This window comes from Pholcus phalangioides, unplaced genomic scaffold, assembly GCF_987345545.1.
Source record: "Pholcus phalangioides strain wild (caught in Gottingen) unplaced genomic scaffold, Ppha-v1.0 ptg000039l_1, whole genome shotgun sequence".
Lineage (NCBI taxonomy): Eukaryota > Metazoa > Arthropoda > Arachnida > Araneae > Pholcidae > Pholcus > Pholcus phalangioides.
Window position 1 is genome coordinate 31,559,412 of NW_028301625.1, and position 20,499 is coordinate 31,579,910.

General features: G+C 36.8%; 1 protein-coding gene across 3 annotated transcripts in view; it reads left to right on the forward strand.

Annotated features, from left to right (window-relative positions):
* LOC149065845 (mitochondrial 10-formyltetrahydrofolate dehydrogenase) overlaps positions 1–20,499 on the forward strand; it is a 121,287-nt gene that overhangs the window by 67,629 nt on the left and 33,159 nt on the right. For all 3 annotated transcript variants that reach the window (XM_089254056.1, XM_089254055.1, XM_089254057.1), the window contains 3 exons: positions 1,905–2,126; positions 6,117–6,310; positions 6,435–6,528. In XM_089254056.1, the coding sequence (XP_089110182.1) occupies positions 1,905–2,126; positions 6,117–6,310; positions 6,435–6,528 (510 nt within the window). The remainder of the gene's footprint in view (positions 1–1,904; positions 2,127–6,116; positions 6,311–6,434; positions 6,529–20,499) is intronic.

The window sequence follows — 20,499 nt, forward strand, 5'->3', positions numbered from 1 at the left end:
GAAACCTCGAAAATCCCTATGCACCCTGTTCCTCAGTTCCCTAACCATGGAATCCCCAATAATTACACTCCTATCGCATTCACCCTCATCCACCCATTCCCTTTCTAAACTTGTTTGTGGAGATTGCTTCTTTGACGACAGGTGGCTTTGTTATACCTGGGCCCTCCGAAACCTCAACTCTCTCCCATAACACTTTGACCTTAAACCTTGCCCTCTCCAAACAACCCTTATACTTAAAACTATCTCCCTAAACCAGTGAAACCTTCCGTCACAATCTCTACTCAATACTAATTGAGGTCGAGGCATGCTAATAATAATGCTAAATGTAGATAAGAAACAATATAACTATACTAAAAAATTGAAGAATGGGAAACGTTAGCAGGAAATTACAATAACCTAAATGACATTACAATGCAAAATATACATAAAAGATTATACAAAAAAATTAAGTAAAATTAAAATTATGTAAAATTATTAAAATTGAAATGCTCATCACTTAATCATGAAGAAGAAATATATATGTAAAATACAACACACCCCTAAAAAGTAGTAAGATACAAAACACAATTTATACTTATTAATATTAGCTAACTATCTTATTTACTAACACTAAAACAGTTAGGCCCAAAGCAAAATAACAAAAATTACTGAGAATACCGGTAAAAAAATCTCGACTTTTTGCTAACACTAATGCCCAAAAACTCACGGAAAGTATATCAAAGAAGCGGGAAAAACACAAAAATGGCGGAATACAAAGAACCAGATATTCCCTCCTATACGAGCACGTGGGCAAAAAAATTGATTGTCGACAAAGAAACAGTGGAAAAACCCTGGCGAAAGTATAATGAGAATGAGAAAAAAGAAAATTGTTTAAATCGATTGAAAATACACAATGAAAATTCAAAAAGTAGAGAGTAATGAGAGAAAAACGCATCTTGCAAATCCAAGGATGGCTGTCCTAAAAATCCAGTGGCAAAATCAGAGAGAATGAAGAAAATCACAAAATAGTGCACCAATGCCACAGACAATATCACTCTTGGTGACATTCCCCGCTAGAGGCAGACTAGGATACCAACAACTATTGGCCGATGAGTGGAGCGCAATAAAAATATGCCAGATCCCTTCTGTGGCCAAGACGTGAATGAATCACATCAAACTGCTGTGTGCTACACAAATAGAAACAATATTAAAAGTACTCCATTTCAGTTTTATGTGATGCTAATTATAAATACTGATGCCTCAGAAAACTCTCGTGGAAACAAAAGCTAGCGAGTTGTCTACAAATGTATTGAATATAATTTTGAGTAAGAAAAAAAAATTATAACTAACAGTTATCTGTTCTCTTCAGAAAATATTGGTGTAAAGAGATTTATCGTACTGAAGGATATTGTTGTATCTATATATATTGAGGAACCTAATATTAGCTGGTAGGCAATTTTCCAAACAAGATTTCAAAAATATCACTGTAGAGAGTTTTATCATTTTAAAGAGTATTGTTGGAGCTAGGTTTCACTGTATACCTTTCTGTATGCATGAGGAAAATAAAAAAATACATTTTTTCCCCTGCATTGCGAATCATCAAAATGCAATTGAACAGGCTATTACTCTCATCTATGGTTAAAAACATTATTTTATGTTTTTTGTGTGATAGAAAATTGTTCTAAAATAACAATGTATTTTGTGTTTCACCTATTTTTATTATCTGTCAATGTTGTGAAACATTGCCATTGGCGTACGCAAAGAGGGGTTTTGGGGTTCTAACCCCCATCCGAGATTATAGTGTTATTTTGCAGGAAAAAACTTAAACCCCCCTCCCCCTTCAGAAGAAAAGAAATTTTGACCTCCCCCCTGAGGAAATTCTGCATATGCCTATGAACATTGCAATATTGATATTTTCTTTTCAGGTTAGCTGATCTTATGGAAGAGCACAAAGCTGAATTGGCAACAATAGAAAGTATCGATTCAGGTGGTGTCTATACACTCGCGCTGAAGACACATATTGGCATGTCGATTGAAACTTGGAGATATTTTGCTGGCTGGTGTGATAAAATTCAAGGTCGTACAATCCCTATAAATAATGCTAGACCAAACCGCAATATTTGTTTGACGAAAAAGGAACCAATAGGGCATGTATAACCTTAATATTTAGCATGAAATATTATTTAAAATTCTGTGCATTCTGTTCACCTATTAATGGGGGACCAACTGTCTTTTCAAATTGAGCTGAGAAACAGTATAGTTGTATGACTAATCCAAGTTTATTTAGATATATATATTTTTTAGATAGGCTTACTATAGCAATCAGTAAAAGAATAAACATACAAGTAAAATTTCTTGTGGTTGATTTTTAATTATTTAATTTTCTAGCTGTTGCATATATTTTATGGTTTTTAATCCCTTTTGATCTTCAAAAAATCTGCAGTCCTATCATGTTCATTCTTTGACTGTAAGAGAGTATATCTAAGCAAAGGGCCATCTTAAGAGCATCATGGGGCCACTCTCAGGGTCTACCTGGAAAATTTTCGAAAAATTAACTACTTCTCGTTTTTCTGAGGCCTCTCTTCTCTTGAAGCCTCCTGGCCTTGCCTGGGTGGGTCCATGAATTAAGACAGTACTGTCCATGGGTGGAGATGGACTTGGGAGGGGGAAGCACAATGATGCAGGGTTTGTACGGATCAGGGAAAACCATGAAAACCTGGAAAAGTCAGGGAAACATTTTTTTACTAAAAAAGGTTGGAAATCAGGGAAAATGGCCCATTTTTATTTTAAAACCTGGAAATTTCAGACAACGACCTGGAAAATCGTTATGATTGTCGTCTGATCGGGAAAAAAAAGATCGATAAAAAATTTCCGTCTGTATAAAAAAAAGGAATTCTGATAACATCGTAAATATTGATAATCCATAAAATATCGCAATAACTATAGATACTGCAGAGGAGGCAGGAGGATTTCGTAAGTCCGCTTGGAAAAGCGCATTGCTACAGCCTTATCATAACTCTTTCTAGTGTTTCCAGAAACATCATAACTACGCATTGTAGAAAGCCATAGGCACAAAGCTCAGTTGTGATAATTTCATAAGTTGACTTCAGTTAGGAATGACGGATGATGCACGTGTATATTTTGATTTTCCACGTCGGTATTTTTATTTGAAAACAATGTGTTGTAAGAAAACTTGTGTCTTGTTATTTTGGATCTGTTGATAGATCCTTATTACTAATGATGTGTGTGAGTGTAAGTAATTATAACCAGAATATTCAATTGAAGACAGACACATATTTAATTGAGATTTAAACACTTAAAGTGAGGTACAACACTCACTTTAGTGCAAATGCATATGTGCATATGCATTTGCATATTTTGGCCTTTTTTAGCATGAATGCATAAAATCAAAGAATTTTCAGTATAAGTGCATATTTTTGAAGGTTTGTTTGTTTTGAAGGTTTTTGAAGGCTCACTCAATTTTTTTTTAATTTTTCAAATAAACATTGTTCATAGTATTTTCATAACATCAGTTTTTTTCCAGCAAGTGAAATTTAGTGAATTAATACATATTTACAAAGTATTTTACGAATATTAACCGTTTTATTGTAAGGCTATTTCTAGAGATATGTTAAAGTGTTGAATTTTTTTTTAGAAATAATGTCGAAATTCTTTTGCTATTGGTGTTTTTGTTATCGAGCATGTACAACAAACTGAAAATTAAAAAATGTCTGAATAAAAAATACGTAGAAATTATTTGAATATGTGGGGGGGGGGGGGGTATACATATATGAGGGAATATTTTTGGAACAGGTGCTATATAATCCAGACATTTTAAAAACACATCTGCTCTTTTTTGCATGGTGATTTTTCAATGCAAATTTTTTCATTTTTTGTGCATATTTCGGAATTTTTGACTTTTTTAAGATTTACTGATGCCCCATACTCTATACTTAGACGATCAACATTTTTAGCCTAATAATGGGTATTATGACCATTAAAACTTTCCTCATCTGACTGAATATTATGGAATAGTACATCAAGATTCTGTTGATTTTAAGATACCTCTGATCATGTGCTAGTCATGGGGACAAGGGAATTATGAGTCCCTTTCACCCTTTCTAGGGAATTCCTGACCAAACTGTCCAAGTTTTGCTCCTCGACCAACGCGCATCGCATCACGCATGACGGCAAGCCTAGGCGGAGAAATAAGGAGAGAAATGAGTTGGTGTACTTTCGGACGTCATTGATGCTGGTCATGCTATTTTAATTCATAGGCGGAGATAGACTCAGAAGTCTTGGGGGGGGCACGGTCATTATAGCTGGGGGTGACACGATGATGATGATGTCAATTCATACATATATGCATATAGGGCATCAGTATAATTCCAAGTGTTTAATGCATATTTTAGCATTTTAAGTGCACATTTTGGTATTTTAATTAAATTTTGTATTTAAGTTCTTATTTTTGCACTTAAAGTGCATATTTTGACACTTTTTTAGTGCATATAATCCCAGCTCTACTTATTACTAATGATGTGTGTGAGTGTAAGTAATTATAACCACAATATTCAATTGAGGACAGACACATATTTAATTGAGATTTAAACACTTAAAGTGAGGGACAACATCTGTTGCTGTTCAGACTTGAGCAGTCATGTTTTCTGTACTGTTGCCAAAACTCTGAAACTAAATACTTGACTAATAATGTGTTGCCAGATACCAAGTACAGAAATAAATAAATAAATTGTTTGTCCATTAACATAATATTCTAACAGTGTGGGCAGATAAAAACCTGAATTGTCAGTAGGCTGATTGGATCGAAGCAGTCAAAAATGACCCGTATAAAGCATGTTGGCAGCTTTGTGGCAAAACTTGCAACATGGGCAGATAAGTTACCCAGAACCATGCCAAGCATGTGAAATCAGAGGAGTTCAGTGAAAAACCCCTGATTGCTAAACTTCTCGGTTCTAGTGTTTACGCGAGCGCAAAGTAAAAAATTTTGATGCAGTGAAACCAACTACATCTTTGACTAATTATGTCACAAAGGAAACAACTGTAAAGGCTTAAATCTTGTGGGCATTGAAATTGTAGAAAAGGGAAATCTTTCATTTCTTGATTGTGTTGCATTTTTCACAATTATGTCCTTATGATATTGTAATTAAAATTATTAATTTTATAATTCATATAAATAATTTCATAATATAATTAATTTTTTGTAAATTTTTATTAATTTATATCGAGTTTTTCACTTAAAAAACCTGGAAGTTTTTAAAAATTTGACTGGAAAACCTGGAAAAGCCAGGGAAATTTTTTTATGAAAATGAGTATGAACCCTATGATGTCAGTTTATATACAGTAGACTCACGACTATTCTGTCTCTTCACTATCCGGCCTAGTTTAAAAACAATGATACATTAATGAATTAAAATATTACCTTTTTACATTTATGTAATCATTTATCAATGAACAGTAAAATAAATTTAAATAATTTTTGTAAGAACTTAGCCTGCGTTTTATATGTTTATGTTTTGTTAATTTTGAAAGTGTGTTGATTTGTACTGTACAGCAGTGCTTCCCAACCGTTTTGATGTAGTGGACCCCCCTCCTTTAGTGAAGGTCAAGGCACTACAGACTACTTGTATCGAAGGTCGATTTCCATGCTCCCTCCCATCAAATCCAAAATGTGTTGTTTTCTATAATTTAATATTTATATTTCATAAAAAATTTAAATAGTAAATTAAAATTCCACAGCTAAATGCAATAGCAGCTAACTAACTTCATGCAATAATAGCAAATGAAAATGATCACAATGATATTCATGTTGAGAAAAATCAAAAAGCTAAACATTTGCAATTGATCACTACCATATTTTTATGGGCAACACATTTTATTTTTCAAAGTTTTCCCTTATGATTATAATTTATTTAATTTCGGTTTGTTATACTCAGAGAATTGAGATAGAACCAGAGAGAATTAATTATATTCTCAGAGAGAATGATTGACATCCATATTTCTAATGGGCATTTTCTTTCTCTTTATTTTTCCAGCCACTTTGTTGGGCAATTCATTTGCTCTGGCCTGTGAATTTGCTTTCTTTCATCAACCAACTTAATGTTAAAATATTTCCCTTGCAGAGTCTGTGGAATCATCACGCCATGGAACTATCCCCTTATGATGGTAAGTTGGAAATTAGCTGCTTGCCTTGCAGCTGGCAATACAGTAGTGTTAAAGCCAACTGAAGTATGTCCTTTAACAGCTCTGAAATTTGCGGAACTCAGTGTGAAAGCAGGTTTTCCACCAGGAGTGATTAATATTTTGCCTGGAACTGGTAAGAAAGAGATATTTGTTGTCAGTTATACACCATGAAATATAAAATATGCAAGATATACTGAAAACTGGCTATCTGGGATGTATTGAATCTGGTTGATTAATCACAAATCATTTTCAAACAGGTACTGAATGTGGCCAAGCAATTTCCAATCATCCAGGAATTCATAAGTTAGGTTTCACTGGTTCTACTCCAGTTGGGAAAAAAATTATGGAAAGGTAATGTATTTGAAAATTTTTTTACCTTGTTGAACTACTGTTATTTACACTTATGTCAAAAATTTAAGCATAACTGTGGTTTATGTGCATATTGTTATATTCAGGGCCCTACGATCCCCCATGCTTATAAAGGATAATCCGAGATAAACTGATGTCTAGCGCTCATGATTACTATAGGTGTCCATTCTGACAGCACTTTTAATTAGAGACAAATAGATGTTTGGGAATTGATATATTTAAGTATGAATGGCTAGCAGCAACTATTGAGCAGTTGGTATGATGACAATGCAGAATCGAAGGCAGCAGAAAGGTTCATGGTTGGCATCCTGCCCGTAACATTTTTTCCCTCCTGTTTTACCTTAAATCTTCAATTAGGTGAATGATAATATTGATTGATTTATTTTTTATTTTTCACTTGCACTCAAAGCTGTTCAGTAAGCCACTCAAACACACGTTTTATTACTTTTCGCATAATAAAATACAACTATTTGAAGTTTTCTGATTGTATTGTAATTATTTTTCTCAAAAATAAATAAAAAAATGAATTCACAAATGCAATGCTATCACAAGTGTAAAATATTGTAATCCGAATATCAGTCACTGGTTCCCTCCACTTCTTGAACAAGCATCGTTTTCCCTTTCGTGTATTCAGAGAAAAGCTCAAAGAATCATTCGACAAAGCAAATAGAGAAATAGAGGGGGGAAATAGAATTTTGGACGGAATTTGATCCATGAACCTTTCGGTTGCTTTCGATTCTGCGTCGTCATCAACCAACTGCTCCACATTTGCTGCTAGATGTTCGTAATTAAATATATCAATTCACTGGTAAACAAGGTTTTAGTTTCTTGGATGCTGAGTACTGTTTCTTATGTATTTTTCGATGCTGATTCTGAATCCATCGTCAGAAATTATTCATCAGGCACCAGTTTTCCGCAATTCCATTTTCCATTGTTGTGGGTTAGCCTAATCAGACTTAATACTCTATACTTACGAGTCCCTTTCTAGGGAATTCCTGACCAAACTGTCCAAGTTTTGCTCCTCAGCCAACACGCATCGCATCACGCATGACAGCAAGCCTGGGCGGAGAAATAAGGAGAGAAATGAGTTGGTGTACTTCCGGACGCCATTGATGCTGGTCGTGCTATTTTACTTCATAGGCAGAGATAGACTCGGAAGTCTTGGGGGGGGAGCACGGTCATTATTGCTGGGGGGACATGATGATGATTATTTCAATTCATATATACGCATATGGGGCATCAGTATAATCCCCTAGAGTGGAGGTTATTCATTGATTCCTCTAAAACAAGCTTGAAAGCAGTACTTTTGCACAATGGTAATGAAAACCCCTCCATTCCCATCGCTTACGGGGCCCACATCAAGAAGACACATAAAAACATGAAAGTTTTATTATGGATGGTTCAGTATGAAAGACATGCCTGGTACCTTTGCGGAGATTTGAAAGTCTTTTCCCTTGTACTCGGTCTTCAACTAGGATGTACCAAATTTTGCTGTTTCTTGTGCTTGTGGGACAGCAGAGATAGACAAAAACATTATGTAAAAAAACAATGGCCACCAAGAAGACAGCTCATTCCGGGAACCAAAAAAGTCATCAGTCAGCCCCTGGTGGATCCCCAGAAAGTCTACCTGCCACCTCTACACGTTAAACTGGGATTGATGAAAAATTTTGTTAAATGAATGAATATATATAGAAACGGTCACAATTAGCTTTCTAAAAAACAAATTTCCATGGGTCAGTGATGCTAAAATCAAGAAAGACATATTCGTTGGCCCTCGAATTTGAGAATTAATGAACGATGCTGAGTTTGATGCCACCCTAAATGAGCAAGAAACACCAGCATGGGAGTCATTCAAGAAAGTAGTCCAGAACTTTCTTGGAAATAATAAGACGGACAAATATAAGGATATTGTGGAGGAATTACTTTAGAACTATAAAGCTCTTGGTTGCAATGTGTCACTGAAGATACATTTTCTTCATTCACATTTGGATTTTTTCCCAGAAAACCTAGGTGATGTCAGCAACGAGCATGGTGAGTGATTCCACCAGGACATATCCATCATGAAATTGCGTTATCAAGGCAAGTGGAGCCCAAACATGCTGGCCGGTTACTGTTGGACATCAAAAAGAGATATCCCTTCTGCAAAATACAGAAGAAAATCATGTAAAAATACCTTTTGAACTGCCATTAATATTAGAATTGTGTTGTGTTTTCTTTAACACTTTGTTAGCCGAGTAGATAGCACATGGGTATTTATTTTGATGAGTATTTATTATTACGTTAGACTTAGATAGATTACATACATATAGATAGGAAGAATTTATAAAGCGGAAGCAGAACATTTAGACATCTTGTCTACTTGATGTCTGAGGTGGAACTCCCTAGTTCCCCTTACACAACACTAGGTGGCGTTGTATGTTCTTATCAGTTTAGTTCTTTTAGTCATTTCTTATAAGGACACCACAAATTGAAGCTATTTTAAGTTGTAAGTAAATTCAAAAAATATACGTTTTCAAAATTTTAAACGCGTGTTACTCAAAAACTATGCCTGACACACAAATTCTGAAAGCAGATTCGGAATCAATGAGGAAAATACTATTACAATGACTCTATTTGATCAAAGAAACACAGAAAAGGGAAATTTTATTTACCAGCGTTATTGAACATCTATTCATTTCTAATGCACATGGGCTCTCAGAATGGACACCTATAGTAATTGCGAGCACTCGACGTCAGTTTCTCTCTGATATACTTTTATAAGCATGGGGGATGGTAAGGCCCCAGGATGCCTAGTCAGGGAGAGAATTGACAGGAACATAGTACAAATGAACAATGGGTCAAGTGTATGAATGATAGAAATCAACAAAAGCGTAATGCAAATACTTGCTACACTGTTCTTGTTATTGGTAGTGTAATGCTGTATTTGTCATGTATGAGCATAGCCACTGTAAAGGCTAAAGAGGCCAGTGGTCATATTATGGAGAGAGCACAGGACGTGCGTCTACAGCCTGCGGTAGAACCAAAACCAGCAACCAATGAAAAAGCAGCATTTTATGATGTCAGTAAATAGGGAGGGGAGAAGGTTTTTTCCTCTCATCTTCACTAGAGCTTGATCGCAGGATATGATCTTGGTTATTTGGCACGATTGTTGATTGACGCGAACATACTTGGCGACATTTAATTATAGATATGCTTAATTTTACAGGTGTTTTATAACCGCAATTAGTACAGTGATTAGAGCGTAAGGCCGGCGTTACACTATAAAAGTTTGATAAATTTTCTTTTATAAAACTTGGCAAAGATCTTTTATAAATTTTGTATTCAATTTTTTTTTTTAATTTATTTTATAAAGGAAATGGACCACATTACACTATATAAAAGATTTATATGAAATTGTTTTTGCAAAAGTTTTCGTCCGTTTGTCAGTCTTCGTTAGGCTGGTATTACACTATAAAACTTTGGTAAAAATTCTTTCATAAAACTTGAAAAATGTAACCAATAAACACATCTGTTACATTCGAGCGAACTTAACTGATCCGCCTATTGGTTGCATTTTTGAAGTTTTATAAACAAACTTTTATCAAACTTTTATAGTGTAATCCCAGCCTTAGTCTTGTGCTGTTGCTGGTAGTAGTTATGGATGAAGAAATTTTTTTACCATTTGCTATAGGAAATTTATCATTTGCAACCTCTGTAATGGACTCGGTTTTAAAAAACATGAAACTTATGTGTATGATTGTATTGGGTGGAGTAATTTGCGGAAGAAGCTAATTATTTTGATGCATTACATCTTTAGCTAGGAACGCAACTTAATGAATAATGAATATATCCGTTTAGGAAGTAGTTGAGGAATACAACGCTCAGAGTAAAAGTTTAGCGACTAAATTGCCCGTGTTTCATCATATTAATATTGCGTCTTATACATATGTAACGGTAAAATCCCAAAGACTCGGGTTTTACCAAAGCAAGTTGGTGAAAGTCCAAAAAACGCTTGTAAACGTTTTCATTTCGGATTTTTACCAAGTCAAAGTCCGTTTTAAATGAATCAGTTGATCATCACGAACTTATTAGTTCCTGATGATGATTAGTTTATGAATAATAATTCATTAATTATAAACAAATAATGAATTAACAAACGAAATAACCACCATGATGAGTTTTGGATGCTATTTAAGTAATTGATGCTCATAATTAATTTACTCCTACCAGTTAAAGCCCGTTTTAATTAATTTAACATCATTAACTCAATCGTTCCCCCAACCATCTTGATTAATTAATAATTGTTTAATAATTATAATTACTAGTGTGAATGATACTTATTGATGAATTAATAGTAATAAGTATTTAAATAAAACTTATTTCTTCATGAGATGGTGCGCGGGGGTGCCGAGCATGGGCGGAGATACGGGAGGGGGGGCATGGGGGGGCATTGCCACCCAGCATCAAAGATGAAGTCGACTGATCTAATCCATATATGTATAGATGAATTGACACATCATCATCATCGTGCCCCCCAGACTTCCAAGTCTATCTCCGCCTATGATGCCGAGTGCGCTTTGCCCACTGATCCGCCTCTCCACGCATTGAGCGCATGATGACCTCGCACCCCTCTGGAAATGTCGGGACCCTAACTAATGGCCTTGAATACACGTGAACCCAAACCTGGATGAAATGAGTAATTTTGTGGGAAGCGAAATATTCTAGTTGATCTGTAGCAAAAGAAATGAAATTTCAAATTTATGGATTCATTATTTTTTATTTCGTGAAAGGTTCGTTTTTCGGATACGGAATTTTGTGAAGGGTCCGGAAAGCGGACCCAAATTTTGGATGAACAGACCCCTAGTAAGTGTAAGTTTTTGTGCGCCACATTCGGCTCGGAGCCCTGGGACAGTGCCCCGATTGCCTCGGCCTAGTTATAGATTCTTGTGGGGTTTTTTTCAACAATAAATATGATAGAAAACCAAGTTTGTTTTTTTTTAATCCAAGAAATACACATGGAAAAGAATATTTTTTTCTCCCCAGAGAAGGGAGTGGCAAGTGAGAGGAGAAGGTAACGTAGCAACAGGGCCGTAAATAGGGGGAGCAGACGGGTCTGGTGCCCCGGGCGCTGAACCAGAAGGGGGTGCCGAATTCACCCTTTAACTGCCTCTACATTACAAGGGACGCCAAAATGCCGACTTGCCCCGGGTGACAAAATATCTAGTTGCGGCCCTGCGTAGAAATAACAGGTTTTTGAAGAGTTAATACATCACCGTGCAGGATAGGAAGTGCATCAGCATAACTCTTTTATCAAACATTGATGAAGAAGCAATATTTGATAAAAGATTTCCCACCTGATATTGGTTTACTGTCAACTATCTCAGATGATAATGAAATAAATGTATCATCTATATGAACCAACAAATCCAGTGATGTGTCAGTCGAGCCCGGATATAGCGAAGTGGCACGTGAAAAAAATTAGACCGATCCGATATCCGTGAAAACCGATACAACGTAAATATTAGAGTTTAATGAAGAAAACGGAGTCCTCAACCTATTCGCGATGATGGAAGAGGTGGTCCTCGAACAGACTTGAATTAAAATTATTTACGTATGTATCACAAACATTAAAGATGTTCACGTAGCTTTTGAATAAAATATTAATACCCGTGTACTGCAAGTCAGTTGTTCTCAAAGTGTGAGTCGCAGCTTCTATGGGTGAGTCACCAGCCTTTATCAGAGCCAAGCTATCTATATTGATGTGTAACTTTTCAGTGATTTGAAGTAGTACTTCAAGTATTAAGTGAGCCGTGGGTAAACCATTGACTGAGACAAGGGAGCCATGGAATCATGGCTGTAAGTGGTCCATTGAATTGTTATCAATATTTCAATGGTTCTAACGTCTACAAAGACTTTCTTTCAAACCTAGCAAAACTCCGGTCTATCGTCATGGGCAAGTTACTACCGAATGAGTTGTGCCGGAAATGTGGGAGTGTACCTAACAGTCTGAGTGCCTATCTAGTGTTGTCTGATTTTCCAGTGCTGCCATCGATATTTTAAATTGTGAGTGAAGCGTAAAGATTGAATATTTGTACTGTTGTAGGACTGTTGGTCTCAGTGGCGCGACTTTTTAACGTGAGATTGACTAGCCTTTAGGACTCAAAGTTGAAAATCAACCAACGCTGTGGCGCATTGGCTTACGAAGAGTGAGGAACTCTGACACAAATCTGTAGTTACGTCGATCCTTCTTTGAGTGGTTATATTCGATCCTTCTTTGAGTGGTTATATGGAAATGAACAGAATCAGAGCGTTGACAAAACACACCCGACGTCGATTCTCGCAATAGTACGGTAGTGCTTCAGAGAGATATTCGGGCTTTTTTCTTGAAATACAACTTTCGATTTTATAGGAACTTAATCCATTGAAAAAAAATCGATCCACCAGTGTGGCTCCCCAAAGTAAAACTTGGAAACAACCCTGCCCCCTAAAATTTGCGGATTCGTAGATTGTCACCCACGACATGTAACCTTCATTGACCCATCCAACCCCAATCTTGCTATAACCCATGTCTGTAAAACTTAAGAGCGTCATAAGGCCCTGGGCATGGCCCCCACATCCTGAAGCAGGGCCCCTAGGCTGGGATCTTTCACGTTCCCCTTTATGATGAATTTATAGTTGAAAAAACAAAAAAATGATGAAAATCATCCCGGGCCCCAGGCCTGGAGCCTTGTCAGTCCACCTCTTGTGGGGGCCACGGCCCCAGACCGAGTGATGTTATAGGGCTCCCACTACCTGATTGCAAGTACCAGAAGTATAGGGCCTAATTTACATAAATACCTTACTTTCGGAAATAATATACCATTTCATATATACAAACCAAATACCATAACCCAATTTCATATTTTCTTACCCCTCTATTTCTCAAACAATCATCACTCGAACTCCTTTCCCCCCCCCCCACCTTGTCATTAAAGTCAGCAAACGCGAAACCCCCCCCCCACCACCACCACCACGAGTGGTGACGTATTACTTGAAAATATGAGACCCCTTGTATCCCTTAAATATAAATATGACCAATTTTAGTATTGCATTGCAGGTTCACTAGGACGGAATTGAATTCGTTATAACCGATAAGCATCCAACTGTTTGTTTCTGTTATTGTAGGCTGATGTTCACATATACGGCATTAAGATATTTGTAGCTCCCACTGACTACCTTACAACTCATTTTCTAATTTCTTTATGAAATCATAAAGTATAGCCTATACGTAAACTTCAGCAATTGAAACTGCAGTGTAGAAAGCATCAGCATTAATCTTTTTTCAAATATAGGACGAGGAGGCCAACTTTGATAAAATAAAACTTGATAAAGAGCGACTTTTATCGAAGTTGCCCATTATACTATGAAATTTTTTGTCAAACGTATTTTATAAATGATCTTTGACAAAGAACTTTCATAGTGTAATACCGGTCTAAGACACGCATTGCGAAGGTTGTGGGTTCGAATCCCACTAACTCGACTCAGGTTTTTCTCATTACTATCTTCGTTTTTTTAATGTATGATTAAATGTGATTCATTCATATCACCAGTATCCAATCAATATAAACATGCTTTTATAAATAAATGTTCTATTTATATTATGTCTGACATGATAGAATCAAAACAGGATGAATCTTACTTGTTTTTTTAAAAATCATATTAAGTTATTGTCAATAGTGCACAGCCCAAGAAATTTTAAGGATCAAACCCCTGCTAAAGCAGAAAAAATACAAATAGAAAAAACATAAAACTTAATTGTTTCAATATTTAAATTGCAAAGGTGATTAATAAACTAAAAAAGTAAGGGTTTTAACGCAGATTTCGCATGAATAGCGAGTATGAAATGACATAAAATTTATTTTTTTGTTTCATAGATTTTTTTTTAATTATAAAAAAATCCATGTTTATAATTTTTTTGAAGGAAAACTCATTTGTTCTTGATGATTATATCCTCGTAACAGAAATTTTATGTTAAGTTTACGTAACAGAATGCACTTCCTTCAAATGTCCTCTGTAATCACAAAATGTTCTAAACTTTGCACACAGAACAAGTCTCTTCAAAGCAAGAAATGGAACCTTCACATAAAATTTTGTGGACATTTCTCACGTGTTTCCTTAATAGGGGGGGGGGGGATTTACTTTTGAAATCCTCTTTTACAGACGCCACAAATTTCTCTCGCCAAAATGACATACAAGTCCTTTATATATTCTAGAAACCTTGATACAAGTCGCCAAGCAGGACTAGTCACCGCTAAGTGAGGAAGGGAGGGGGATCTCCCTTTTTGGTGACGTCAAAATAATGCTTTTTGATTGGTTGCTGGTTTTGGGTCTACCGCAGGCTGCAGACGCACGTGAGCACAGGTATGCCTGGAGAGGGATTCAGATTAACCCTGACATTGTATACAGTTATCTACCAGACTAATATGAATTAATGAAACAAAATGACTTGTATAGTGTCAACTTATTAGTAGGTGCATAACATGGTGTCAGGAAAGAAGAGCTTTCTAAGATGAATCGAGATAGGTCCCACTCTTATTGCTTCTTAGATGTCTGGTGCTGTGGTGCTGCTGGGAACTGTTGTGTTCTAGAGTTTAAAAGTTGAATCAATGTAGACATTTAAACCACCTGGAGAGTTGATATTCAGCTCCACAAACCTCTCTGATCAACGGGTGAAGTGGAAACAAAAATTTGAGAATCTCACGCTTGCTTCAGAGAAGATTGAGAAGCCTGATGTGGTTAAAATCTCAATTTTGTTGAACGTCATTGGTGATGAAGGTTTGAGTGTATTTAATTCATTCCAGTATACAGCTGCTGAAAGTGCTACAAAATATGATGATGTCTTAGCAATGTTTGATAGATATTGTCTTCCTAGATTTAACCTTTTGTTCGAACATTTTAAGTTCTATTCATGTTCTCAGAAAGAAAACCAAGGTATAGATGTATACCTTACCGAACTGAAAACTTTGGCAGCCTCATGTGACTTTGGAGAGCAAGAAAACAGCTTAATTCAGGATAGGATTGTCTTGGGCATCCGTGATTCTAATCTGCAAGAAAGACTGCTTCGAGAACCTGATCTTACAGTAAGCAAAGCAGTTAATAGCATACGTACTTGTGAGATTAGCCGACGACAGATGGAGAAAATCCATGAGCCTCACATGGGTCCTGAAGTTGATGCTATAAGGTCCAGAGGTAAAAGTATATTCATGCCAGAGAAAAACTAATTCCTGTGGTCGAAAACACAAGGGAGGACATTGTCCTGCATTCAATAAGTTGTGCAATCTGCAAAAGAAAAATCACTTTGTGGTAATGTGCAATGAAAATGGTTTTCTTAAGCCACAATCTGCTGGTAGTCGTAGACGGATTGATGAGGTCCTCCACAGAGACAACTACCTTCCATACAGAAACAATCACATCAAAAGTTTATACATTGACAGTGTCTTGGAAATTAATATGATCAGTTCCAGACATGAATGGCTCAAGGCTATATCAGTTGAAGGAGAAGTAGTGGAATTCAAGCTTGATACTGGGGCACAAGTCAACATCATTCCACTGAAAGTATTCAAATCTCTAAATGTCGAATGTAAACAGAACTTATCGCCAACTGATGTTGTTCTAGTTTTGTATGGCAATCACAAATTAACTCCCGAAGGAGTCATTTCATTATCTTGTAATACAGAAAAATGTTCCAAGCTAAAGCTCCCTTTTGTAATTGTAGATGTTCAGGCCAAACCTATTCTAGGTTTAGAAACATGCAAATAATTGAATCTTATACAGTTGATAGATCTTGTAACTATTGATTCTAAAGTAAAGGCCATTGAAACATATGAAAGTGTATTTACTGGTTTGGGAAAATTTCCAGGAGAGCCTCTTAACATAGTTGTAAAGAATGAAGTAGTGCCTGTGATAAATGCCCCCAGAAGGTTACCCCAGTCATTGTATAAAAAATTGGGCAAAACATTGGATGAGCTGGTACAATCCAGTGTTATATCGCCGGTTCACAAACCAACTGATTGGATCAATAGCTTAGTAATAATAGAAAAACCAAATGGGAAATTACAAATTTGTCTTGACCCCAGAAATCTCAACAAAGCCATAAAGCGGGAACATCACATTTTCCCATCAGCTGATGAAATTATCAGTGAGTTAGAAGGTAAACAGTTTTACTCTGTGCTTGACTTGAAAAAAGGATTTTGGCAGATACCTTTTTGGACGAGACCAGTTCAGAACTATGCACTTTCAATTCACCTTTTGGGCGGTTTAAATTTAACAGGTTGCCATTTGGAATTAGCTCTGCTCCAGAGGTTTTTCAGAAAGCCAATCAAAAACTGTTTGGTGACACAAATGGCGTTGAGATCTATTTTGATGACTTGATAGTAGCAGCCAATGACAAAAAAGAACAGGATCAAATCTGGCTGAAAGTCTTAGAAAGGGTAAAAACAAGCAATGTGAAATTCAACCCTGATAAGTTTCATTCTAGAGTTAATGAAGTCAAGTATATGGGCCTCTTAATTTCTAAGGATGGAATAAAAGCTGATCCAAGCCACGTGAAGGCAATTATGGAGTTTGAAAAACCATCCAACAAGAATGACATACGGAGATTGCTTGGTATGGTTAAGTTTTTAGCGAAGTTCATTCCAAACATGTCTGTTGTGACATCTCCTCTAATGGAGGAACTGCTAAAGAAAGACATTGAGTTTCAGTGGAACCATGAGCAAAATCGAAGCTTTGTGAATCTGAAAAGATTGATCAGTTCAACTCCTGTGTGTTGAAAGTATTTAACGACTCCTTGCCTATTGTTATTCAGTGCGACAGTTCCAAAGACGGGCTCGGTGTTCATCCAAGTTCATCCAATTTCTTTTGCATCCAGGAGCCTGTCAGAAACTGAAAAAAAACTATGCCCAGATTGAGAAAGAATTACTTGCCATAGTCTTTGCACTTGAAAAATTTCACAACTTGATTTATGGCCACAAAGTACTTGTCAAAAGTGACCACAAACCATTGATTTCAATAGTTCATAAGCCCATCGGCGAGATCTCAACTCGATTACAAAGAATGCTTCTCAAATTACTTAAGTATGATTTCACTGTTGAATACTTGCCAAGTTGTCAAATGCATATTGCTGATGCATTGTCAAGGGCTTATATTAAAGACACGGGTGTAGACGATCCAGAAATGTTGTATGTCGTACATGAATTTTCCAAATCACTGCTAAGTGAGAGGAAATTGAAACAATTCCAAAAATGTACTGAGCTTGACCCAATCCTTCAAGAGAAAAATTCATTATAATAAGAATGGTTGGCCCACTGACAGATGTTTAAGCACTGTCAAACAGTACTACAAGCTACAAGATCAGATATACATAGCTGATGGGTTGTTTTTTAATAACGAACGAATAGTCCCTGAAGCACTGTATAAAGATATTTTATGTTTGATACATGAGTCACACATGGGGATTTTTAAGTTCAAAGCAAGAGCCAGAGAGATCTTATATTGGCCTGGCTTATCAAGAGATATTGAAAGAATAGTGTTGAACTGTGATATTTTTTTGCAAAACATTCAGGAAGCAGAATGTTAAAGAACCACTGACAAATCACTCAATTCCTAACAGACCTTTTTCTAAGGTTGCTGTTGATCTAATGGAATTTGGAAACACATACTATCTTGTATTGGCTGACTATTTTTCTCAAAATGGATTGTAATTGAGGCGATAAAGGACAAAAGTTCATCAGAAGTAATTAGCACACTCAAAGGTCTCTTCAGTAAATTTGGGGGTACCAAACCAAGTTGTCTCAGACAATAACCATTTCAATAGCTTACGTTACAAACAATTTGCTGATACATGGAATTTTGAGTTCATTTTCAGAAGTCCCAGGTATCCCAAAAGTAACGGAATGGCAGAAAGATCAGTAGGAATAGCTAAGAGTATGTTAAGGAAATCCAATGGTGATGAAGAGAAGATTTTGGTTAAATTAATGGAATATCGGAACACTCCTCTTCCTGATATGAATTTATCTCCCTCTCAATTGATGTTTAATTTTCTGCTGAAAACAAAATTACCCATTTCAGAAGAATTGCTCAAAACTAAGCTAAACAAGAATGTGACCCACCTTTTGAAAGAAAAGCAAAGAAAGCAGAAGCTATATTATGACAGAAATGCTCACCCCTTAAGAATTCTAAACAATGGTGAAAGAGTAAGAGTTTGGAATTTCAATAAGAAACAAGGGCAACCAGCAGAGATAGTTTCAGCTCACAAATTTCCAACATCATACATAGTGAAAACACCCTGTGGTAGAATTCTGCGAAGAAACAGAAGTCATATTCCACCATCGCAGTGCCAAACTTTCAAATACAATGCATCACAGGAGTTGTTTGATGACCTGAGCATTGGCTCTGGAAACTATGAACATACCCAAAATGATCCTCATACAATGCATACAGACGTTAATCAAAAGATTACTCGAGTGGGGAGAATTTGTAAACGCCCAAAATATATTTGAATGACTGTAGCCTAAAAGCTTAAGAGAGGGATGTCATGTATGAGCATAGCCACTGTAAAGGCTAAAGAGGCCAGTGATCATATTATGAAGAGAGAGCACAGGTGTGCCTGGAGAGGGATTCAGGTTAATCCTGACATTGTATATAGTTATCTAACCAGACTAATATAAACTAATGAAACAAAATGACTTGTATAGTGTCAACTTATTACACTGGTGTAAGAAATTAAGAGAATTTGCAGACTTGGTCGATTATCTCTAGACCTACTTTACCGATTTTAATGAAATTTTATATGTACATACATTGATACAATACAAAACAAATAACCATTCAATAATTGTAATACACATGCATGACCGTGCGTAACACTCGTTGGAGTCAGAAGGTATGAAACAGCGGTTGCAGAATAAACAAAAAAATGGGTTAATAGGGGGTATGGTCCCCTCTTACAGATATACAAGTCTTGCAGCGTGATTTCATACTTGAAATAAGGTAGTTTATCATTTCCTGTGGCAATTGGTCCCACTCGTTCAGCAACGCTGTTTTCATTCCCTGGATGGTTCCCGGAAGGGGGGTTGCGAGTTGCAATTGCCCTCCCCATAGCTTCCCAGACATGCTCTATAGGGTTAAGGTCTGGAGATCTGGCTGGCCAATCCATCCGGCGAATATCCTCACTCTCTAGAAAATCATCGAGCAGAAGAGCTCTATGTGGCCTCGCGTTATTGTCCATTAAAATGAACTCAGAGCCAACTGCACCCCTGAAAAGGCGAACATAGGGCTCCAAGACCTCATCCCTATACTTCACAACAGTCACAGTGCCTCTTTCAAAGACATGGAGAGGTGTGCAGCCATCCAACATGATGCTTGCCCAGACCATTAAACCTCCTCCGCCATAATGGTCGATTTCGCGGACATTGGAGGGTAGGTAGCGGGTCCCTGGTTCTCTTCATATGAATGTACGGCGAGAATCGGTGCTTAGGCTGAACCGGGACTCATCAGTGAAGAGAACGGTCGCCCATTGATCCATACTCCAATTTCTATGCTCTCTGCACCATGATAAATGGATTCTCCTGTCCGTAGAAGTGAGCTGGACGCAAACAGCAGGTCTTCTTGCAAACAACCCTCTCTCATGAAGTCTTTTGGAAACAGTCACCCTTGATACACGGGTTCCTGTGGCTGCATACAAGTCACGAGAGAGCTGAGAAGCTGTAGCACTCCTGTTACGCCTCGCTATAATCGACAAATGGCGATTTTCTCTGGCCGTTGTTGTGCTTTGACGACCTTGCCCAGGCTTTCTCTCGATGGATCCGGTATCCTGAAACTGTTTCCATAAGTTACACATGACGCTGGGCGTTAAATTGAACTCTCTACAAATCTGGACTTGAGATTGGCCTGCTTCTAGCCTCCCCACAATTCGCCACCACATTCCATCATCTAAAC